At 33.6% G+C, this 22,502-nt stretch overlaps 1 protein-coding gene across 2 annotated transcripts; it reads right to left on the reverse strand.

Annotated features, from left to right (window-relative positions):
* Window positions 1-1,386: 1,386 nt before the first annotated feature.
* Window positions 1,387-21,130, reverse strand: LOC124353993 (cyclin-dependent kinase 4). Of its 2 annotated transcripts, XM_046804102.1 has the most exons (3): window positions 20,524-21,130; window positions 10,347-10,432; window positions 1,387-4,258 (listed from the first exon to the last, which is right to left on the reverse strand). In XM_046804102.1, the coding sequence occupies exon 3, from the start codon at window positions 4,216-4,218 to the stop codon at window positions 3,247-3,249; it is 972 nt and encodes a 323-aa protein (XP_046660058.1). In that variant the 5' UTR covers window positions 4,219-4,258; window positions 10,347-10,432; window positions 20,524-21,130; the 3' UTR covers window positions 1,387-3,246. The 2 variants fall into 2 exon arrangements, with proteins under 2 accessions (XP_046660058.1, XP_046660057.1); XM_046804101.1 differs by lacking the exon at window positions 10,347-10,432 and having other exon boundaries at window positions 20,524-21,129.
* Window positions 21,131-22,502: the final 1,372 nt, after the last annotated feature.

Raw genomic sequence — 22,502 nt, forward strand, 5'->3', positions numbered from 1 at the left:
TTCTACCATTTATCATTTTAATTAAATAAGGATGCTCAACTTACACCAACGGTTATGATAAGAGCTGAGAATGGACACAGCAGCAGAGTGAAGGAAGGAACTGAAGGTAGGTAGGAGGGGTAGTGGTGGGCAAGGGGACTGACAGTGGTGGGGGAAGAGAGAGTACCCCTTCTCATGCCTTCACGAATAGCCCGGCAGAAAACAGACAGAAAATCCGAAGGCACAAGGTGTCTTTTTAAAAATCAACACAAATTCTACATGAATAATCTTTTTTACAATTTAACTAATGTCAAATTTTAGATATCATTCTCTAGGAAGTAGGACGTTTTCAATTGCAAAATAAATACAATTAATATTTTTCCATAACATTATATACATGGTTGAAGAAATAACTCGTGTTTTACAAATAAAAAATATGTCATACTCTCCGGTCATATTTCACATACCTACTATAAAAATTTGAAATCTTTATCTTCAGCCACTTTTCATTGGGCCTGATTGTAAAATGGCCCAAAATGCCTACTTCAAATGTCTATTCCCCATGAAGGGACCCAAAAATGCTATTCTTTTCCTGTCTTCAGATTGAATATCTTGAAGGTTTGTGGCTAAAACATTTTTTTTAAATGTACTAAACCCAAAATCGACTGCACCACCTAATTATTTGTGCAAAGAGGCTGGTTGAACTGATCAATTAATTTCTTTTGAGCCTCAGAAAAAAATTATTAAACAACCCATAGTACATAAACAACTGCTAAAAAGTTATCATTTAATTATTCATTGGCTAAGTTTGACTACTATCCATTGCAGTTGTCTACTAGATGACGGAAGAAAGTAAAGCAATAGTAACTTCATGGTAGATGTAAAGAAAACGACAAAATCTAGTGAAAATAAATCCAGTATAGTAGTTAAATAGTGGAATATTTTTACAACATGTTATTTGAGTTTATTCTGACTATATTCCTATAAAAGACTTTATGATGTGTGTGATTTAGTATACCGTGTTAGACAAAAAATGTGTATTCAGAAATTACAGATATTTTTTCTAATGAGTAGTACAAGATTTTATCAACAAGCAAATTTTGACGAGTGAATGTAAAAAAGATTACAAAATTAGACAGACAACCTCCTTCCCACCAGAATGGGTTTTATCTTTCTGCAGGTCCGTTGTACAAAATTATTTTATCAGACTATATTTTCAACAATAAAGACAAGTAAGTTTTATAACAAAACTAACAAAAAATATTAAAACTTATTGCTTTTCAATATGGATTCTACTTTGTTTTATAGGAGTCCATAATTATAATGATATGGGTTTGTTAATCACTAATAAAATTAGAAATGAATGGTGGTTGTTATAGAACTATAGTTTGAAAGAATAACATAAAATATTTATAAATATATGAATAATTTATTGTATACAGTGGCAGTCCTAAAACAAATTACAGTATACGGCAGTTACAAGTTATTAAATTGCATTGTTGAACATCATACAGTAAAAACGCTAATCACAATCTTCAACATAACAGTAATAGGCAGTATATTCAAAAATTGCTCTTCCACAAGTCTCTCAATTTTTAAATTTCTTATGATACGAAATTAATACAAAGTTTGAATTACCTATAAATTACAACCAATATCAATAAAAAATATTGAGTATAAATATCATGCACAATAATTACCAACTAATTTATTTTATAAAGGTAAAGTATTAATGCAGGAATATCATCACAACTACTGTATTAACAAAAACAGAGTAAGGTATTTTTTTGCTTATAATAAGGCAAAAAATTAGATTTGAAAGTATGTAACCAAAACAATTTTATTTACAAACCTACAGCAACTAGCTCTAAACAAATGCTACATAAATGCACACTTACACAAAACAACAGTAGACATAAATAATAGATAGATCAAATATAGACAAAGCGAAATAGTTGATACATCAAAATGTAATAGCCTACTAAACATCACAAATACCTACTCAAATATATTCTTTAAATTAAGGAAAACTTATAATATGAAATAGCTACGGAATTTAACAGTTTTTCAGGGTAATGTATGATATATAATATTGCTGGCACGGTTACGTGTTTAAAAAAAATAAATTAGTATAGCTAAAATTACCATTTCTGAATTTATGGAAACTATTACAAAAATTAAACCTATTACACAAACAACAAATATCAACAATAAACTATCAAAGTAACACATACAAATAATGAATTATAAAACATCAGTGGCATTCCAAAGTTACACTTTTACAATATACTGGTTTCTAAAGTTTGGCTGAGAAACAAAAAAATGAATAAACAAATAATCTTATACTTTGTAGTACATATTATTAAAATAAGTGAATAAATCTGAAGATTTTTATGCAATTTTAGAAATATAAATAATGATTTTGATTTTCATAAATTAAAAAAGAAAACAGGTTTAAATGTCTCAAAATTGTCAAAATTATATTAAAAATATACATAGCAATGTAGAACCAAATCTAATACAACTGCTTAACAAATTATGTCACCACCTTTTACTGATCTGATGTATATTTTCTAAAATTATAATTGGTCCCAGAATTGGATAATACCAGACGTGCAAGGTACCAATAAATGTACCGATAAGGTACGAATAAAGGTTACTATTTTAACATTACTTTCTCTTGATGTTTCTTTTGTCTACCATGCTGATCTATTTTATTTCTAGCAATTTTTATAGTAAATAAATCAGTTATATTAACAACAGATTTTATAATCACACTTTCTTTACAAAATATTAACAATTTCACAAAAATAAATAAAACCATCATAACAAAAGACTGAAAGAGGGTTGGAACTATGTCAGTTGAAAGCTTTTGAACTGTCATGATAATCATAATAAATAGTTTAGCAAAATATAAATCTTTTCAGTTAACTGGTCTGAGTGGTAAAGTTCACGTCTGTTTTCAACTATAAAAGCCTTCTTAATTTGAAAAGATTTTGTATTTGATGATTTTGAAAATATGAGTACATACAACATTATTCTTTGAACATAACAAATCAAAGTTGATTTACAGCAAGTCAAATCGTAAAAATCTCTGATGACCTACCTTGTATAATCATTTACCATACTAACAAAATTAATACATAAAAATCATGCTTCTATTGTTAACCTAAAAGCACAAGAAAAGTGATAGAGAATCCTTTGAAACCTAAATATCTTAAAGTAGTTGGTTGCAGGTACTCTGTTCTGATAGGCACTAATGGACTTTCACTTACTGACATTAGCTTCCTCGTCAACACTTTGACTGAAGAATCCGTGCCGCATCGCTAATCGGGCACTAATCCGCTGTTTAGGGTTGAAACGCAACATCTCTTCCAGTAAACTCCTGCCAGCAAGAGATATCTCTGGAAGAATCCGTTGCAAAGGAATTTTCGAATGACGTTCAAAGGATGACCACATTAATGACACATTTTCCGGCCATTCACACTCAGTAGGAGTGCCCATGATTTTGAAAATTTTGTCCAGCTGGTCGCCTTCAGAAGTACCACAGAAAATAGGTGAACCCTTGTACAATTCGCCCATGATGCACCCACACGACCATATGTCAACAGAAGATGCGTAAGGAACACCCAACAAGACTTCAGGTGAACGGTACCAAAGTGTGACAACCACAGTAGTCAATCTCATCTCATAATCATAAGTCTTTGCTAGACCAAAATCAGTCAACTTGACCCGTCCATCATTGGCCACTAAAATATTTTGTGGTTTCAAATCTCGATGAATAATCCGGTGAGAATGGAGAAAATCTACACCAGAAAGAATTTGAAACATCAAGTCCTTAATCTTCCCTTCACTGAGGCCTGGGGGTGGGCATCGCTCCAAATATCGAGACAAATCTTGGTCCATGTGTTCGAAGACTAGATACATGGCGAGGGATCTCTCCTTCTCCAAACGCTGCCCATGACAGATGTCCAAAAGTCTAACAACATGAGGATGTTCATACTTATCAAGTTGCTTGAGCATCGCCACTTCACGCAGTGTCGAAATGGGAACACCCTCCTCGGTGCTAGGAACAATTATCCTCTTCAGAGCTACAGTTGCTCCATTGTTTGACAGGTCCCGCGCCTTATATACGAACCCATGTGATCCATTTCCTATCAGGTCGAGGCCTTCATATTTATTGTGAAGAAGGATTTCATTCTCGTGGTCGAACATGCCATCTGACTTGGATCCAGGCATTGTGAACGTGATATTCAAGTTATTCCAATTCAGAGTGATTCTATAAACAAAAAAATGAACAGCAAATTACTACAATTCCCATAACACTGTCGCTTTTTAAAATTATGATTATTATTAAAACTTGGACTACTAGGAAAGATAAGAAGGTAAAATCTAAGTAAAGTAAAGTAGCCTTATTTTACCAGGGGAAGTTACGGCTAAGAAGCCCTCTCTAACACAACCTGGGGACCAACGGCTTAAAGGTGACCTCCGAACCACCACCAATGGCCGGGCAGGCGGACTGCTTGCAAGGACAGGATCGCTCAGCAATCACCCACCCAAGCAGCATCTACGCTCGACGTATAAAAGTTCATGTTACTTCTATCAAACAAACATCACACCAATTTGACATCCAAATATTGGAAGACTACTCTGATGTCACGGTGGCTCCATCAACAATGTTCTAAGCATTTACTGGGGCCACTTGGAGATCTCGTTAACCTTTCTTTTCACTCGGGGACCTTTCTCTCCTCTTTCAAAAAAACCAAAGTCAGGCCAATCTTCAAGAAGGGCGACCCTCTTTCTATTCAAAATTACCGCCTAATCTTATTGCTGCTTTTTCTTTCCTGATGTGTAAATTTTCTGGACAAGCACCATCTGCTATCTGCTAACCAATTCAGATTCCAAAGCGGTAAATCGAAAGTGGACGCAGTCACGTGTCTGGTCGATGCAGTGGTAGATGGAATTGAAAGTCGAGGGGATACTTTGAGTATATTCCTTGACTTATCAAAAGCTTTTGACTGTTGACCATGTAATCCTCACTCACAAACTGGAGCATTATGGGATATGGGGAAGGCACTCAAGTGGCTTGAATTGTATCTTAGTAATCGAACATGATTTGTAGGCATTTCAGGCGTTAAATCGGAGGAGCTGGGGCTGAGATATGGAGTTCCCCAAGGCTCAATACTCAGCTCTTTGCTCTTTTTGATCTACATCAATGATGTTAGCTCATTTGTGTAACAAGGGCGGCAGCCCAGTATGCAGATGACATAACTCTCTGTCTCAACTCAGAATCACAATCTGAAAACAAATCCATTGAAATCAACTTTCATCAAATTCAGTTTGCGTAAAACAGATTCAGATCATAGTCCAACAGTCATGTTGGATGAAACTGAAATCACTGAAGTCTACACTATGAAATTCCTAGGAATACACTTAGATCGAGGTTTGACTTGGGATTCTCATGTAGACCATGTTTGTTCTAAGTTATCCTCAGGCATTTATGTCTTGCGGAAACTGTCTGAATACTGCCCAACCCAGGTACTATTGACGGCATATTACAGACTAATCTACCCCCACCTCTCCTACGGAATGGCACTGTGGGGAGGTTGCACAAGCGCAAACTTTTCCAGAATTTTCATTCATAAAAAAAAAACAGTCTGAACAATTGCAAAACTGCAATGGAGAGAGCCTTGCAGACCAGCTTTAAAAAACTTGAAACTGTTGACATTTCCTTGCCTCTACATCTTAGAAACCTGCATGTTTTTCAAGTCTAAATGCGAAACCATAAGAGGTAGTGACATCCACCCTTATGCAACGAGAGGCAGGGACGCCCACCGATCTGTGAGACACAGAATGGTAGTTCATGAACGACTGCCTTCAGGCAGGAGTTCGATTGGTCAACAAACTGCCAAGCTCGATTAAAAGTGCCCCAATGCTGAAGGCATTTAAGACTCGTCTAAAAACAACACTTACCACATACGCATTTTACAGTACAGATGAGTTCATGGCACACAATTGGGAGACCTAACAATTGGTTTACTGACTGGGGAAAGAGTGAATGTCAAAACTGTATGTTTAGAAGGGACTTTGATACAAGAATATGTGGGAAGTTTTAGCTTAATTATGTTTTCTGACGATTGCCATAACATGTACTATATTTTTGCAATAAAACATTTATTTATTTATACCAAATCTTTGTGGCACGCACAAGTCAGGATCACAACCACCATGTTGTGTGTCCACTTTACTAACTCTAAAACATGCACTTAATAAAAAACAAAACACAACACTAATTATTAAAACTGAACTACAGAATACAGGTCACAATAGGTCTGCATTCGCCAACCAACCACTTGCAACCGTCATAGGTGGTTGGTCGGTGAATGTAGACCTATTGTGACCTATATTCTGTAGTTCAGTTTTAACCCTTCCCACGCCATTGACGGATATATTAGAATGGTAGACTTTGACCAAAATGTCAAATACAGTTATATCCAATGGTATTATAGTTGTCACTTGGAAAGGTTTTAGTTCAAAGACGGCCTTCAAAATGCCCGGTGTATGGTCCTGCTTATTGTAGTTGACAAAGGAGTATTTATAAACAGCCTTCACTCTACGGCCGTTTATAATTATGTGTTAGATTAGATATTTACCTATAGAAGAGATCAGATTGTAAATCTCAAAACGTAGTGTTACTGATTTTTTGTATCGCTGAAAAATGGCAATCCTGTTTCCTTCACAATCCTTACACCATTAAAACAAATTTCAAACAAAGTATTAATATGTCATAAAAGTTTACAGAAATAATCAGGTATATAGAAAAAGATTCGTAACTAGTATAGTATATATAGATTGAAAGAGCCTGTTAAATTAAATAATTTAAATTTTTGGAAAATATACACTTTTAACTGTACATTTTTTTAAATATTAAGTATGTAGAGCTTGGTCAATATTGTAATACAGATATCAAAGACAAAGTTATAAAACCCATCTTAGTTGTCTTTTGATAGAGGTAAGTTTCTCAGACCTGTATATTTATATGTTTTCCCGATGAAGGAGATATATAATATATATATTTATATTTATATATATCTCCTTCATCGGGAAAACAAGGCAAAAACGAACAACAATACTAATACTGGAATAAATAAATTACAATGGCTATAGCTATCCACATGTACAAATATACTTTTTACGTATTTTATTCATCAGGGAAAACAGGGAAACTTAACATTGATGTTAGAAATATATTTCACTCGAATCAGAAGTGTTCATACATGAGCAGAGCCTAAGAAATTGAGTGCGAAGTCGTGGATAACTGCTAGTGAAGCTCGTAATGACAAAAAAGAAAAGAAGAACATGTATATACTGTTGATTAGAATCAATACTACTGTGCCCAAAATATAGTACATGCTCTCTACTACAGGAGGAAATTTCTGTTCAAAACTTTGTTATTTATGATGTAAAAACACAAAATGGCTGCTGCTATTTGTCTGATTAGACAAAAGGCGAACTAACTGCCACTGTTTGTAAGTAGCCTATTCTAAGCCATTTTATTGAACTCCAGTTACACCTCCCACAACAATTCAAACAAAATATTAATTTATTAATAGTGATGTATGCAACATAAATGATTAGAACAGAAGTATCACAATGAGCATATTTACATTTAGGAGTCAAACACAATATCACTATTGAAAACAAATACCTTGAAAAAGGTCATACTCAAATGGACTGTGACTCCATGCATGCAACTATAGAGTGATATTTCAACAAACAAGTATCCTGTACCAGTAGATGTTTGCAAAATTCAAGGAGGAATCCTAGACCGTATATAATTAAGTATTTAGAGTACAGTAGAGTCCCGTTAATCCGACCTAATTGGGACCGAGCCCTATTCGGATTATGTGATTGTTCGGATTAGCCAGAATTACAGAAAAATACGGTTTTAAACTTGAGAATGGGTCTATTTTGTTATAGAATTATCAACATTGTTTATTAAAACATGTTTTTTGACTGTTGCATTGTATTTCTTGACAAATAAACGTGTTTGCAAATACTAAGCACATTTACCGTATTTAGTGTGAGGGTTCTATTGTTAAGCAATGTGAGCGTACTGGATATTGTAGGGGTCCACGCGTTCAATAGTTGTACGAAACTACGCGTCATCCAATAGACTCTCTTTAATGCAACAGAAGACAATAACTGAATTTGTCTTTTAACAATTAATATTGTACTCAATAATAATATCAGTACTGTACGTCCAATTTTTGTTTGATTTCACTTCTTAATACAGTAATTTAACTCATACTTAACCTATAAGTTTCAATTTGGTACTGTATTTAACTTCATTATTTATGTACTGTACCGTACACAATTTGTCTTAATAAAATACTGTATGTCTATTTAATTAAAGTTTTCTTTGTTTATGCACCCATTTTTATTTTTTATGTAATTAGTTCCTATAACTGTTCATTATCGTTATAAATAATTCCTCCTGGACCTGTTCGGATTAACCGACGTTCGGATTACACGTGTTCGGATTAGCGGGACTCCACTGTACTTATTTCTCAAGAACTTAGTGGTTGATATCCAATGTCTGCTATACACAGTCAATTGAAACATTTCATATAAATTAAACAGATCTGACAAGTATGAAGTTATTTCAGTTTGTATCAGAACAAACTGATGAAAGTTTGAGGAAATAAAAACGAAAAAGTATTGGTCTTCAAACTGCATTAGCCCTAAAGAAATTAAGACCAGTTTCAAGTAATATCAACAAACTAGTAACAATTCATGAAACAAAGTTTTTAAAATAAATAAGAATGCTATTGTCATTAAGCTTTACATTCAAGCAATAGAAAAAGTCAAATCCGCTATATTAAATTACATTATGTTATTAACTCCACATTACAGGGTTATCTTTATGTTAGAATGGTGAATGGTCAACTAAAACCCTTTATGAAAATTATTTTATTTCATTTTAAATAGCAATCTACAAAACAAGACAAACCTAATCTTTGAACATATTAAAATATTAAATACAGAAAATTAATCAAAATTACAACTGTTTCATATAACTTTAACATCTGTTTAAATGGTCAATTTGTGTACATTTAGTTGTTTGTTTATTATTGACTTAGAGGTTAATGTTCATACTGATGATGGTTTAATACTGAAACACATGTCTGGAAATAAAATAATTTTTAAAAAGGGTTTTAGTTGACCATTCATTATTATAAATTATAATAATAACTTAGGACAAAGCCAGCATTAAATAAAATCCAGAAAATAAAATAAAAAAAACAACTCTAAAGACAGACAAAATAATTTAGACCAACTTTGGTAACTATTGCAAAAGGTCAATCTATAACAATCTAACATAACAAACGTCTTATAAAATATCACATTGATAGTTCTTTGGATTAAAAGAATTCCTGAATAGAATAAAATGGTAAATTAACCAAAAGCCCAAACAACTTGTTCTTGAATAAAGCTTTAGGTAGTTCTGTCATTTCTGAAGGGAGTGTGTTGAACATTTTCACACCTAGTACCTTATAACTTTTTTGAGATTTTAAGTCTACAAAAATGTGTATCAATACATTTATTATTCCTTGTATTATAATCTATAATCGTGGATGTTCTTGTCTTAATTGATGGGTGGATAAATTACTTTTTGTAAATAGTCATATGTGAAAAAAAAATAGCTTTATGACAAAAATTGTAATTTATTTTAAAGAGGTATGCAATGATCCAATTTGTGAGAGTCTGTGATTACTCTAACAACCTTTTTATGAAGTAGCAATACCCTATTAATTTGATTACCGTTACTCCAGAGTAAAATACCATAAGCGATTATGTTTTGAAAGAAAGCTGAATATGCTGATCGTACATAGTTATTTGGTACATAGCTTTTTAAACTTCTGAGTAAAAATATAACTTAAGACAATCTAGCTGAAATGTACGCTACAAGAAGTTCCCAAGAAAGTTTTTGAGCAATATAAACACCCAAAAACTTGATGCTTTCTACACTATCTTGTTGTCTGTAAAAGTTTGAAAATCAGAACTACTATTGAAAAAAGTTGTGTCGTCCGCATAAAGTATTGTATGACTGCTTAAAACTAATGGTAGATCATTAACCATCAAAGATGAATAACAACGGCCCGAATACAAAACCCTGCGGTGTTCTATGTTTGATATAGGCTATATCTTATTTTTTTCTACCTGCACACAACTTGTTGACGATTTTCAAGAAATGATTTAATTAGATTCACGTTTATTCCACTAAAACCATAATAAGCCAACTTATGAAGTAATGTTTTGTGATCAACAATATCAAACACTTTACTCAGGTCACAAAATATTACCTGTGCAAAGAAAGTTCTTAGATTCAAAAGTCTGGATGACCTTACTACCCAAGGATTCCATGGCATCTACTGTGGATCGACATTTCCTAAAACCAAAATGCTGGCTACAAATTATATTTAAATTATCTAAATAACTAGACATCTGATTGTAACTGACAGTCTCTACAACTTTTGAGAAAATGGGGTCAAGGAAATTGGCCTGTAATTGGCTGGAGAATTTTTATTCTCTTTCTTAAATATAGGTACAACCCTAGACAGTTTTAGGATACTTGGAAATTCACCTTCTTTTAAACACTTGTTTATACAATAAGTTAATAGTTCAATTATATTGCAAATAATGTTTTTCAAAAGATTACAAGAAAATTCATAGATATCAATACTATCAGAACTTAAACTTATAAACAATACTGAAAACTACATATCTTTTCTACATTATGTGAGCACTTTGCCTACCTATTTGATAGCGTACTAATATTCTTTCTTAACCTTACGGTAGAGTAATCTAGTTAAATCCGTTTTGTATAGCCTATACTTATCTCAGTATGCCATTAATTTAAATCACGAGTATACCATTTCTTTTGGGAAGTTTTTACAGAAAAACAGTGCTTATTTTGACGAAGTTTAGAAATAGGTCTAACATTACACTTTTTCTTTGGAATGTACAATGTCAAAATTCACTAAACAAATGTTAAAAACTTTTCAAACAATTTATTAGCGGAAATTAGTTTACTAATCTTGTAAAAATGGACCTAATTATCATTCTCAGCAGTTTTAAACCTTGACAATTTATTCTCATCAATTGGTCTGAAAACCACAACTTTACTTTCTAACTGATTGTCATAAAGATCCACATTTTCTGTATATATCTAAACCAATTCACGGTCAGTAAAAGGAAACACATAAATATCGGAAAACCATGGTGACATATCAATGTTCGTAAATATTTTATCAAGATATGCATGTCCTATAATTAATTCTCTAAATTTTGCTTAATTTTGGAAACATTTAGTGTAAGAATTATATTTTTTGTAATTTAATATCTTAAAATAGAATATTTTCATTACCAGAAAGAATGTTTAAGTAGTTACAAACAATATATTGCACAATAATAATAACATATCTTTCAAAGTTATGTTCCATTAGAAATTATCACTTTAGGGAACTGAGGGGGATCTGGGTGGAGGGAGTAGCAAAATAATGAGCATAGGCTTTGGAAGAGTGGAGAATAGGTTACTAATTGCATATGATGGTAATTAAGGAGTTTTTTGGCACTGATTTCCTGTTTTTCATCATTTTGACCACAATTCATACCTCTATGATGAAATTTACTCATAATTTTTCTTTTGATATTTCAATCTTCTTTGCCATTGAGCAACTTTTATGCGCATTTTGGTGTTGCAGCTCTTTATTTTTTGGCCAAATCGGTTGCATAAATAATTTAAAGAAACAGATGTTCTTTCTCTTTTGTGATGCTTTGGAGTCAAGTTTCTGCAGTTTCACTGTTAAAAGTAATGTCTAGAAGTTACTGTTTCAGAATAGACAGAAAAGATGTGTTGTTTTCTTAACTGTGTAATGGGAATTAAGTTCCTTTTTGACGATTGTCCTGCTTTAGAATAATAATATGGTTCCATATGAGATTTTAAATTCTTAATCGTTAGTGATCAGTTTCTTCATTCACTGCCATCAGCATTGGACAGTGGTGCTGCTGCTCATGTTAATGGCCGGAGATATTAATATCAACCTGTTCAACTACTAGTTCTTTTTGCAAGGATTGTTTTCTAGGCTTTCCAAAAATGTTTTTTAATTTACTTGTTAAACATAAAACACAACATATGGAATGTTTTTTTAAAACTTATGATAAAAGTTTGGTGGTAAATACATATATCATCAGAGAACGTTTAGAGGTCTCTATGATTTGAAACTTCTAGTTATTAATTTAATTTTTATAAATTAACAGTTTAAGGGTTACTTTTAAGCAATTAAGCTAAAAATTATAACAAACTTGCTTTAAATAGGCTTAATTAATTGCACCAATTTCACCTACTTTATGTTCAACAACTTTCACTTGTGAAGATCCATTATTCTTACACTGGGATGGTAAATTACTCACAAACATTGAGGGGAGAAGGGCACTAGAAAGTTGACAGAGTGGCGATTCTTGTTACTGGATACGGGGTGGAAAAACTTATGGGAGTCCCAAAGAATGATCATGGGACTGGACAGGAACAAGTTACATCTTGCCTAAACGCTCTGGATGATATGAAACTGAGAAAAAAGTGTGTGCTTTAGTATTTGTCACAACAGCTGCCAACACAGGGTTGAAGAGTGGTGCATGTGCCATTCTTGAAGACAGTTTAAATTCTAGCCTTGTGTGGATTCCATGTAGACACCATCCTCAGATTAACAAGGAAAATTTTTCCCCCGGTAGTAATGATTTGTTTGAAGCCAATGACCAAACAAAAAATCTCAGAAAATATACGATAGACTATTATGGTGCTATTTTAGAGGACCCAAATCAATCACTTATAGTTTTTTTTCTGAACACTTGATTAGATTAGTACTTTTTGATTTCCGCGTCAGTATCAACACCAAAATTGCGATGGTTAAAAACCTACAGCGCCCCCAAAAGAGACCAGAGAGTAAATCATGTAACTATGAGAGTTACCTCGAAACATATGTTACACAGCGGACAACGGAACTGTTTGACATCCTACTTAAAAATGGTAAAGAAAAAGCATCTTCTTTCCTTTGCAAGGATCCTGTGTTGTGGCCTACTGATCCGAACTTTATTGGCTTTCAAGAGAAACCACAGAACATGAAAGTAGTGAACGACTGTGCTGAAAGAGGGAGTGCTATGATTCAAACATAACACTACTTTTTTTGTTATTGTACTTTTATAACAAAAAATGAAGAACAGTTTCAATGCCTTCTTCAGTTAGTACAACTACACAGAAAACATTTTCAAATGGTGATATGGCAACGCTGAAGGCTGATAATGTTAATAAGCTGTATTAAATAGGGACCTCTAAATATTGACCTATTCACCTTAAAAGTTTTTCTGTATTATATAATACCAAATGGAACAAGGGCATGAATGTGGAGAATGCGTTTTCTAACATTTTAGTTTTGGGACAACCCTAATACGCATTATGATAAAATGTATGTATTTTGTCTTTTAACTTCATGGTAGATATCATTAAGTTGTTCTTTTCTTAGGACAAGAAGCTTATAAATTTCAATTAGTCCTGTAAGAACCTTTGCGTTGCTTCCGGAGTGATGGGATATTCAGGATGGGTAAGGTTAGGGAGTAGGGGTCACCTCCTATCGAGATCCATGGGGAAGAATTAGGGCACTACATCTCAAAGTCATGGAAGAAGGGGAGGCCAGTTCTGAACCAGCCTCTCCAGTCAAAGCAGGCAGGGGGTGGCACACCCTTGTTGAGGCTAGCAAGAACCTCTGAGGTTAGGGAACAAACCCCACACCAACTCCACCAGTCATCTCTAACAGTAGACTAGACCTATAGAATTGCCCATGAACCCCAGAATCTCGACATTTGCGGTTAGTGATATGCCGCTCCTGGATATCCATGAGGTTGCACTGATTAGTGACACATCGGTTTTTGCTGTGCCCAGTGGTGGGTTCAACTGGAAGGTATAAACCAGCCAGAAGTGATTCCCGCTAGGTAAATATCAATAAGTTACATGTATACTCATAAACATTTAATACTCTGTTTGAATGTTTTGGTGGCCTGATAAAGAACTGTACCTAAATGTTTAAGCAACACATTGATATATTGATTTTAAAACATTTATATTAAAAGTAATTAAATGGATCAAATTAATTTATAAACTTAACCCTTTCAGCACTACACTACTTATCCCACTACTTCAACTTGACCGCCAGATGTTTCACTGTCGTACAATACCATGACCACCACAATAACAATTATTGCTTTTACATGCTCACTTATTAAATTGCATAACATTCGTAAATATTGAGCTGGCACCTTTAGTTTTTGTTTTGCTTTTTAGGTGTGTAATATACTTTGAAGTAACTAATCAAATTGTAGTTTTATTCAGCTTCAAAACATTTGTTAACTTTATAAACATACCAGTCACGATTGTGACGCATTAGAGCACTGCCAAAGTGGTAAGAAGTGAACGCTGCTGAAGTGAAATCGTAATTAAGTTATCAGCATACCCAGCCATCAAGGTAGGGTAGCTGTGTGGTCCCCTGCACAACGTCTGGACTGGACACCAAACAGCTTTTGAACCCTTTTCATTCCTTTCTTTTCTTCTTTCTGTTGTTTGTTTTTGCATGTATTAATACCTCCTGGCCTGACGAAGAGGATAAATTTAAATCTTTGTGTTATACCTTTTGTAACATATAACGATGGCAAACATAAGAAATCTGGTTATCCTTTCAAACCTTCCACGTCAATAACAAACTTTAACAAAAATAATATTTGAAACGGTAATAAAGAAAACGTAATTTCTTTTGCCTTTTGGCTGGCCTTATATAGTTTACAATGCGGCCCCGATGTACACCTGCTTTACTTTTCTTTTGTCTATATACTTTTATTTATCAATTTAATTTATTAATTGGATGCCTTGCGGTTACCTGTAACATTAACCCTTTCACTGCCAACGTCCTGTTTTAAGGACGTTGTAAAACTATACCTAAACTGCCAACGACCTTAAAACCGGACGTCGGTAATCTACGCCTAAACTGCTAGCGTCCTTTTTTCCGGACGTTCGTAAAATAATTAATTAATAATATAGAAGTTCACATAATTGTCTTTTATTTGTGTTTACTGTGTTCAGAATGAAGCACAGAATACGTAACACATGTTGTAAAGTAATATTCTATTAACAGATGATTTACATCAGCTGGTATAGTTGGCATTTGTGCCGCTAGTAGCGCTGAGTGAGTAGTCGTCAGCATGGTAGTAGCGCATCAGCATGGTCACCGAGTGAGCTTTGGTTATCGTGTTTGTATACATTTGAATCAGAGTAATTAATGTGGTTTATTTGTTGTTTACGAGTGTAATGTGATAATATATTGAATATGAAGAGGTCTCGATCTCCCGTAAGTGAGGGAACTATCAGAAATATTATTGAAGAAGACTATTTGAGTGACAGTTTTGTCAGTGACATTTCTAACCTCGGCCATTCTTCAGACAGCAGTTCTGATGTTGATGATACGGATGTAGACCCCGATTTCGATCCCAATGAAGCTGGAACATCATCAGGTAATCGTGGACTAGGGCTAACCCATAATTTCAGTCGGTATATTTCTGATTCCGATTCTGATGGCAGTGACAATGACGTCCCAATTAGAAATAGGCAACATATGCAATCTAGGCCTAGGCTACCCGCTCATCCTATTGGCCTAAATGAGTCAGAAATGCCCCCTAATGAAGAAATAAACACTTCTAGTGAATCAGAGGATGAAATGGGATGGATTGAGGTTACGGAAGCTAATGATCATTTGCATAGACCAGACCAAATTTTTAGTTTTCATGAACTTCCAGGCCCAAAACATTGCCCTGAAAAAGACTCACCCCCATGCTCTTATTTCAAACTGTTTTTCACGGCTTCTCTAATTGACATAATAGTTCAGTACACTAATAAGTATGCCAGAGAATTTATTGAAGCTAACCGTGACAAGCTAAAAAGGCACAGCCGAGCACAAGTCTGGAGATCAGTCACTCCGTCAGAAATATATGCCTTTATTATCGTTTTGATAAATATGGGAATTAAAAACATGCCTAGTATTGAGTCCTATTGGTGGACCTCTCAAAGTCAAATCATTCCCTGGTTCTCCCGTATGTTCACCAGAAACCGCTTTCAGGCAATTTTGCAATTTTTCCACCTTGTTGACACAAGAAACCTGCCAAAACCAAATGAAAATGGATATGATCCCTGTACTAGGTTCAAACCTTTAGTCAATCACATGAATCGTGTTTCAAAACTTCACTTCACACCTGGTCAAAATATATCAGTGGATGAGAGTATGATTGCCACAAAATCCCATTCACAACTTTTACAATACATGCCCAAGAAACACCATCGCTGGGGTGTGAAGTTGTGGATGCTGTGCGAAGCAGCATCACACTACTGTTTTAGTTTATTTGTTTACCAGAGAGCTGAAGGTGAATACAAGAGTTTGATAACCAGGAGAGGTTTGGGGTTTTCAGTTGTAGACACTCTCATGAAAAAAGCTAATCTTTATGAAAAAGGTTACCACATTTATATAGATAACTTTTTTTCGTCTACTAAACTGGCAAAATATTTATACAAGAAAGGTACATATGTAACAGGTACACTACGTCACAACCGAAAAGGCATTCCTGAACAAATGAAGACAAAATTTTCAGTTGGTGAAACTAAGTACATGAGGAGAAATCCTCTGATTCTACTGGGTTACCGTGAAAAAAAGAGCCAAAAAAAGCAGGTATTACTACTATCAACCAGTGGCAAAGCTGAGTCCGTAACAAAATCCAAGAGAAGAGGTAACAAAGTACATATTTCTACAAAGCCTTCCATTATAAGAGCATATAACTCATTTATGGGAGGAGTTGATGGTGCAGACCAGATGCTGTACCAGTACCAGGATGACCGAAAAAATATGAAGTTCTGGAAGAAAGTAGCCCTCAACTTGTTTGGTAGAATGATGCTCAATGCATACTTACTGTATAAAGTAAACACGACAAAGCCTTTAAGCCATTTAGATTTTATAGCATCAGTTGTAGAGGAAATGGGCAGGGAGTGGATACAAGATCAGGAAAGCAGACATGGACCCAGACTCGGCCCTAATCCGAGAGGTACTCCAACCAACCGAGGTGGTGGTGATGCAGATTCAAGCAAGTTTTTTGAAAAAATTGAAGACAATAAAGAAAAAAACTTCTGTGTGTGTAGTGCTGCCAGTACAAAGGCGGGTGGTAAGAGGAAAAAGTCTACGTACCAGTGTACAAAGTGCAAGAAGGGATTGCACACTAAGTGCTTCCTATTTCACTCGTGCTAAATTTGCTAACATGGATTCTTTTGTAAATATGACAAGAATGATTGTAAATAGCCTAAGAAAATATTCTAAGAACTATTTTTAAGTTGAAAAGAATAATAAAACAGTTTAGAATAGTTGAATAAGACAATAACTTGGTGAAGCAGTTGTTACAGTGTGGTTTTTCAGATTGCCTTTAAATTTTGTGAGTTTGTAATAAGTCATAAAAACACTCATAAAAACTATAATTTTAAAGATATTTACATAATTTCTTTTTTAATTTGCTTAAAATAGTATTGAGCTTCAAAATAAAACACTTTAATTTATATTGAATGAAGTTTACAAAATATAATCTCAAGTCAAACTAAAAAAAAAAATTATATAAAAGGTAAGTACATATTGTGTTCCAAAAATATTATAAGTTTCTGAATTGTACATTTAGATATTGTATTAAATACTACATTTCTTGAGGAAAAAAACAAAGCATTATTTAGCTTTTAATGACTATAAATAGCAAAGCTATGAATTTTTATGTGAAACATTGCAAAATGTCCAAAATTGGCCTGGCAGTTTGGGTACATGCCCATGATGAACAGCCTGGCAGGTTGGGCGCATGTAGTAACAAAATTGTCTGGCAGTAAAAGGGTTAACTTAAATAGTTTAATTATTGGCATATTTTAGTTACATACAGAGTGGGTTACCATGTTGACAGTTACACATTATTTGTCATGCCAATAACAGTACATAATGAAAATTGTCAGTTAGAATTTCTCCATGGAGTGGTTGTTTTTTTTCCAATTCACTGAAATAATGTTTTCCCCATGTGTGACCTTAATTTACAATTAATTATTGCAAGCTCTATTTAACGGATATTCAACTGCCATTCAACGGATATCCGTTGTTTACTTTCGCTCCTTAACCCTCCGAGTGGTGAAAGACGCTGCAGCGTCTATTTATTTTCTATTACCAGTGGCAAAGACGCTGCAGAGTCTATTTATGTAAGCCTTTTTTGCTAAGCGGTTTATAAAAACATTCCGCAACGTATCCGCGCTCAAGTGGTATGGATAGAAAGAACAGATTCCAAACTTTAATTTCATATAGTATTTTATTGTACTGGCTATACGTTTTTTTTACTGTATGTCGATTTTAAACGCCCTTGGCGAGTCGCGTTAATAGAACAGTCGCGGCTGGACGCAAAGAAAGGTTATGTGTTGTCCTCCTCCGTAGACTAATTGATATAGTCTCGGCTCTCTAACTGAGAGATCACAGGTTCAAATCCCGGGGAGGGCCCATCAGGAATAAAATGAAATAGCCAGTGTTCAATGAAGCCGTCATAGCTTAAAGCTGAAGCTTAAAAAAGAGGGAAAAAAGACTATGTGCTGTATGTGGACCCACAAAAAAAAGAGGTAAAAGCCACTTTTGGTGTCCAGCCTGCAATTGTGGAGTTCACAGAGAGTGCTTTCTCTACTTGGAACATTATTGGAGACCTCTAAGGCCTGTAAGAAAGAGGAGGAAAGAAGATGGCTCAGATATAGACTAAAATGTCATAAAAACTGGTGTACATAGTTGTTTCTATGTAATTAGTGTTAGTGTATTTTTTTAGTTCATTCAAACTGTGTGTTTTTCAAATTAAAATTAAATTTAGAACAAAACTGTTATCAAGAATAGTTTATTTTAGCTATTTTTTAATTTCATAATTGAAGCCAAACATAAAAATTAAAATTTTCAAAAAAATATTTTGGTTTTTCAACTTATCTACTTTTCAACTAAACCAAGGTAAGTAAATTATTTTAACATTGTTACATTGTGTGTTTTGTGCAGTTTAATTTTATATATAATATGTCATATTTATATAATTTTTAGAGCTAAAAAATATGTATATATTGGTACAATACAAAATGTGAGAAAAAGTCCCGCCACCTGGAGAAAAAGTAGTTACCACTGGGAGGGTTAAATGCCAATCAACGGATATCCATTGATTTGGCCAGTGGGCCTGCTTAATGTCATTTGTTATCATACGTAAACAATCTAGTATCGACATGATTCATATACCATTGGAAAGGTAAAGAGTTGCCAAACACAGCACTGATTTTTGTATTGCTCTATGACAGCTGCGTAATAGAATACAATACTTTTCCCTTTGCAGAAAAAAATAGTTTTACCAACTTTTTTTGTTTTATAATAAAATATTTATATTTATATAAATAAATATATGTATATATATATAATGTAGTTCAGCTATTTTTATATCTGAAAAATAATAATTTAATGATTAAGGAAAAAGTATTTAAACTATGTGTATTTATAGAATGTAATAAACAAAACATTTTATATATAGTTATATATATATATATATATATTATTTTTTCAGATATAAAAATAGCTAAACTACTCTGTAATTTGAAATACCTAAAACATAATTTCATTTAACATTTTCACGACAACGGCTTATCTGCAAACTTTTTTATTTGGTGCCCATTTTTTCTATAATGGCCAAAAACCGTAATCTTTTTTAAGTAAACATCTAAGCATAACGAGAATAGTATGTAGGCATATTTTGCCTAAAACAAATTAGCTCCTTATTTTATTTTAATTTTTCTCCATATACCCTAAGGAGTATCTAAAATATTTATTTACCTTAATAAAGAAATCGTGTGCCTGGTGGGGTATATGATAGTCCGAGATATTTACAGTACAGAATAAAATGTAATAAACCAGTCAGGCAAACAATAAAAACGCAATAAGGTATTGCATAGCAATGTATGCTCCATCAGGCGCAAGATGCCTTGTATAAATGGGGTACACAACAGCAGTTGTGAAAGATCTTGTGTACCTGATGGGGTACATACACATCAACGTCAATGTTTTAAGATAATCATGAACATCGATGATTTGATTAAAGAGGTGGCCACTTATTACACTGCAGCATTATGTTCAACAGTGCATTGGACTATTAAAATAATTATTTAGACACAATATTAAAAATGTTTTTTATAGTAAATGTAGTACTATATAATAGACCAGTGTATAGTTTATGTATAGACCTATTATATATAAAAAATAACAGGCCGATAACACAGTTCACAGGGCACTATACCCATGGCAGTTAAGGTACCTTAAACCTCGAGCCACTATAGCAGCTCATGTCAATCAAGGGTTAAACAAACCGACTTACCCATTTTAACAAGTTGAAACAAAATTGGAGATAGGCCTGCTATCAATAATCACACATTACCAACTATAAAGTTATTGGGAGCCCAAAAGCTATCAAATTGCCTTTTTTAATATTTTTGAATTGATTTGATGCTTAAGCATATGTCTTGTTTTTCCAATTACTATAACCCCCAAAAAGAGGTTAAGAACAATATCAGGTTGTAATTACAGTACTTAGTAAAGAGTAGCAACCTAATACCATCCACTATTTTTGTTGAATATGAAATAGTTTGTTAACAAAAGAATAGTTAGAAAATTAAACCTCAATTTATTTGCCACTAAAACTGAAATTTTGAAGACAAATGGCCCATGTGGTTTTAATAACTGAAATTTGACATCGTATTTTATTAAGCCCAAATATAAGATATATGCTTTTAAAGAATGGTAGGACGAAATAAGTTTTACAATTATAAAGAACAAAACATAAATTAAATTAAAATGCTATAAAAGCAATGACAGCTCTCAGCTCCCACCCTAACCCTAACTAATCCAACCCTTTGAACTGGAATTGGAATCCCGATTGGCCGATACTCGTACTCAACCCAACACCCGTCCCCGTCCCTTTGTGTAAATGCCTGAGCCACCTGTTGGGTCTAAAAATTAGAGATGGGAAATACCGTTATTGTCAATAACCTACTACCAAAATAACGTTGTTACTTGGTATTACGTACGTTCCAGTAACCAGTTACCGTGGTAACATGTTACCAGCAGACTACGCTCGGTATTAGCATTATGCTGTTACTGAACTAACGTTGCAAGTGAACTGAATCAGACTAAATCTACATGTGAAGGACTATATAGATACAATACAATTTAATTAAGTTATTACCATGTATCATATTTAATCCTCCTTGGTTAAATTCCTCCAAGGTAGTAAGTGATTCAACTCCTTGGTTGTTGGATTATCTTGATATATACCAATTATAAACTAGTTATTTAAAATTTTCACTACACAATACAATTATTGTTTAGGATACAAAAACTTAACAAATCGCTACAATGTAATATTTAGATTAGAAAATTTACTTTAAAATAAGACTACTTGTAATTAATGTTAACTAAGAACAAAAGATTTGAATGAATTAGAAGTTGAGTTTTTTCATTAGTCAAAAAACAAGTCATGTTTCTATTTTGATATATATTTCATTCATTTATTGTTATTTATTTCTATTTGATATTTTATTCCTTGTCCCTCCCATATCCTTGTCCCTCCCATATCATCCACCTCACTCCACTACGTTATTGGTTTCTGAGTAACCTAATACAAGGAAAGCGTTTAATGTTTCTGTGGTATTAAACCTGCATAATATTAAAGTGATAAATAATAGATCTCAAAAAGATACTTAAACGAATTAGGTTACTAAGAAACCAATATATTGTATTTTTATTAATCTAGAAACCCTCCAACGACTACGAATACAGCTCTTGAACGTTTCATTTGAATAATAGGTTTGAATTCGATTCTTCCAGAGAAATTATTCACATTTCAAAGGTCGAATATGTGAATACCTGGGCTGTATTCGGTTCTCCCATCGCTATTTTCACAGGCAGTAGGCTATAAAACCGAGTGTTAAAATGGTGACAGTACCAAGTACTGTGTACTGGTGTGGCAGTACAGGTAGTATGATCACTGATCACTGTCTGTAGTGTTTGGGTAGTCGAGTGGCAAACCTTTGGATTGGAGACGTCGGGATTCAAGTTAAGGACATAATATTTTTGAGATAACGCGGTTTTACCTGTTTTACTATTCTTCCAATCCGGCTTGTCGCTTGCTACAATTAACAATATGCATAAGTGTCAGGATTACAAATGATCAAAACTCCACTTACGTAATTAATTTGCAGTGATAATTAATATACCTATATCATACAATATCTCATTAGTGTTTAAGTGGTTAGTATTAGTTTAACTATTACCAAAATATAGTTCATATCTGAGTCG

Source organism: Homalodisca vitripennis, chromosome 2 (genome assembly GCF_021130785.1).
Source record: "Homalodisca vitripennis isolate AUS2020 chromosome 2, UT_GWSS_2.1, whole genome shotgun sequence".
NCBI classification, from domain to species: Eukaryota; Metazoa; Arthropoda; class Insecta; order Hemiptera; family Cicadellidae; genus Homalodisca; species Homalodisca vitripennis.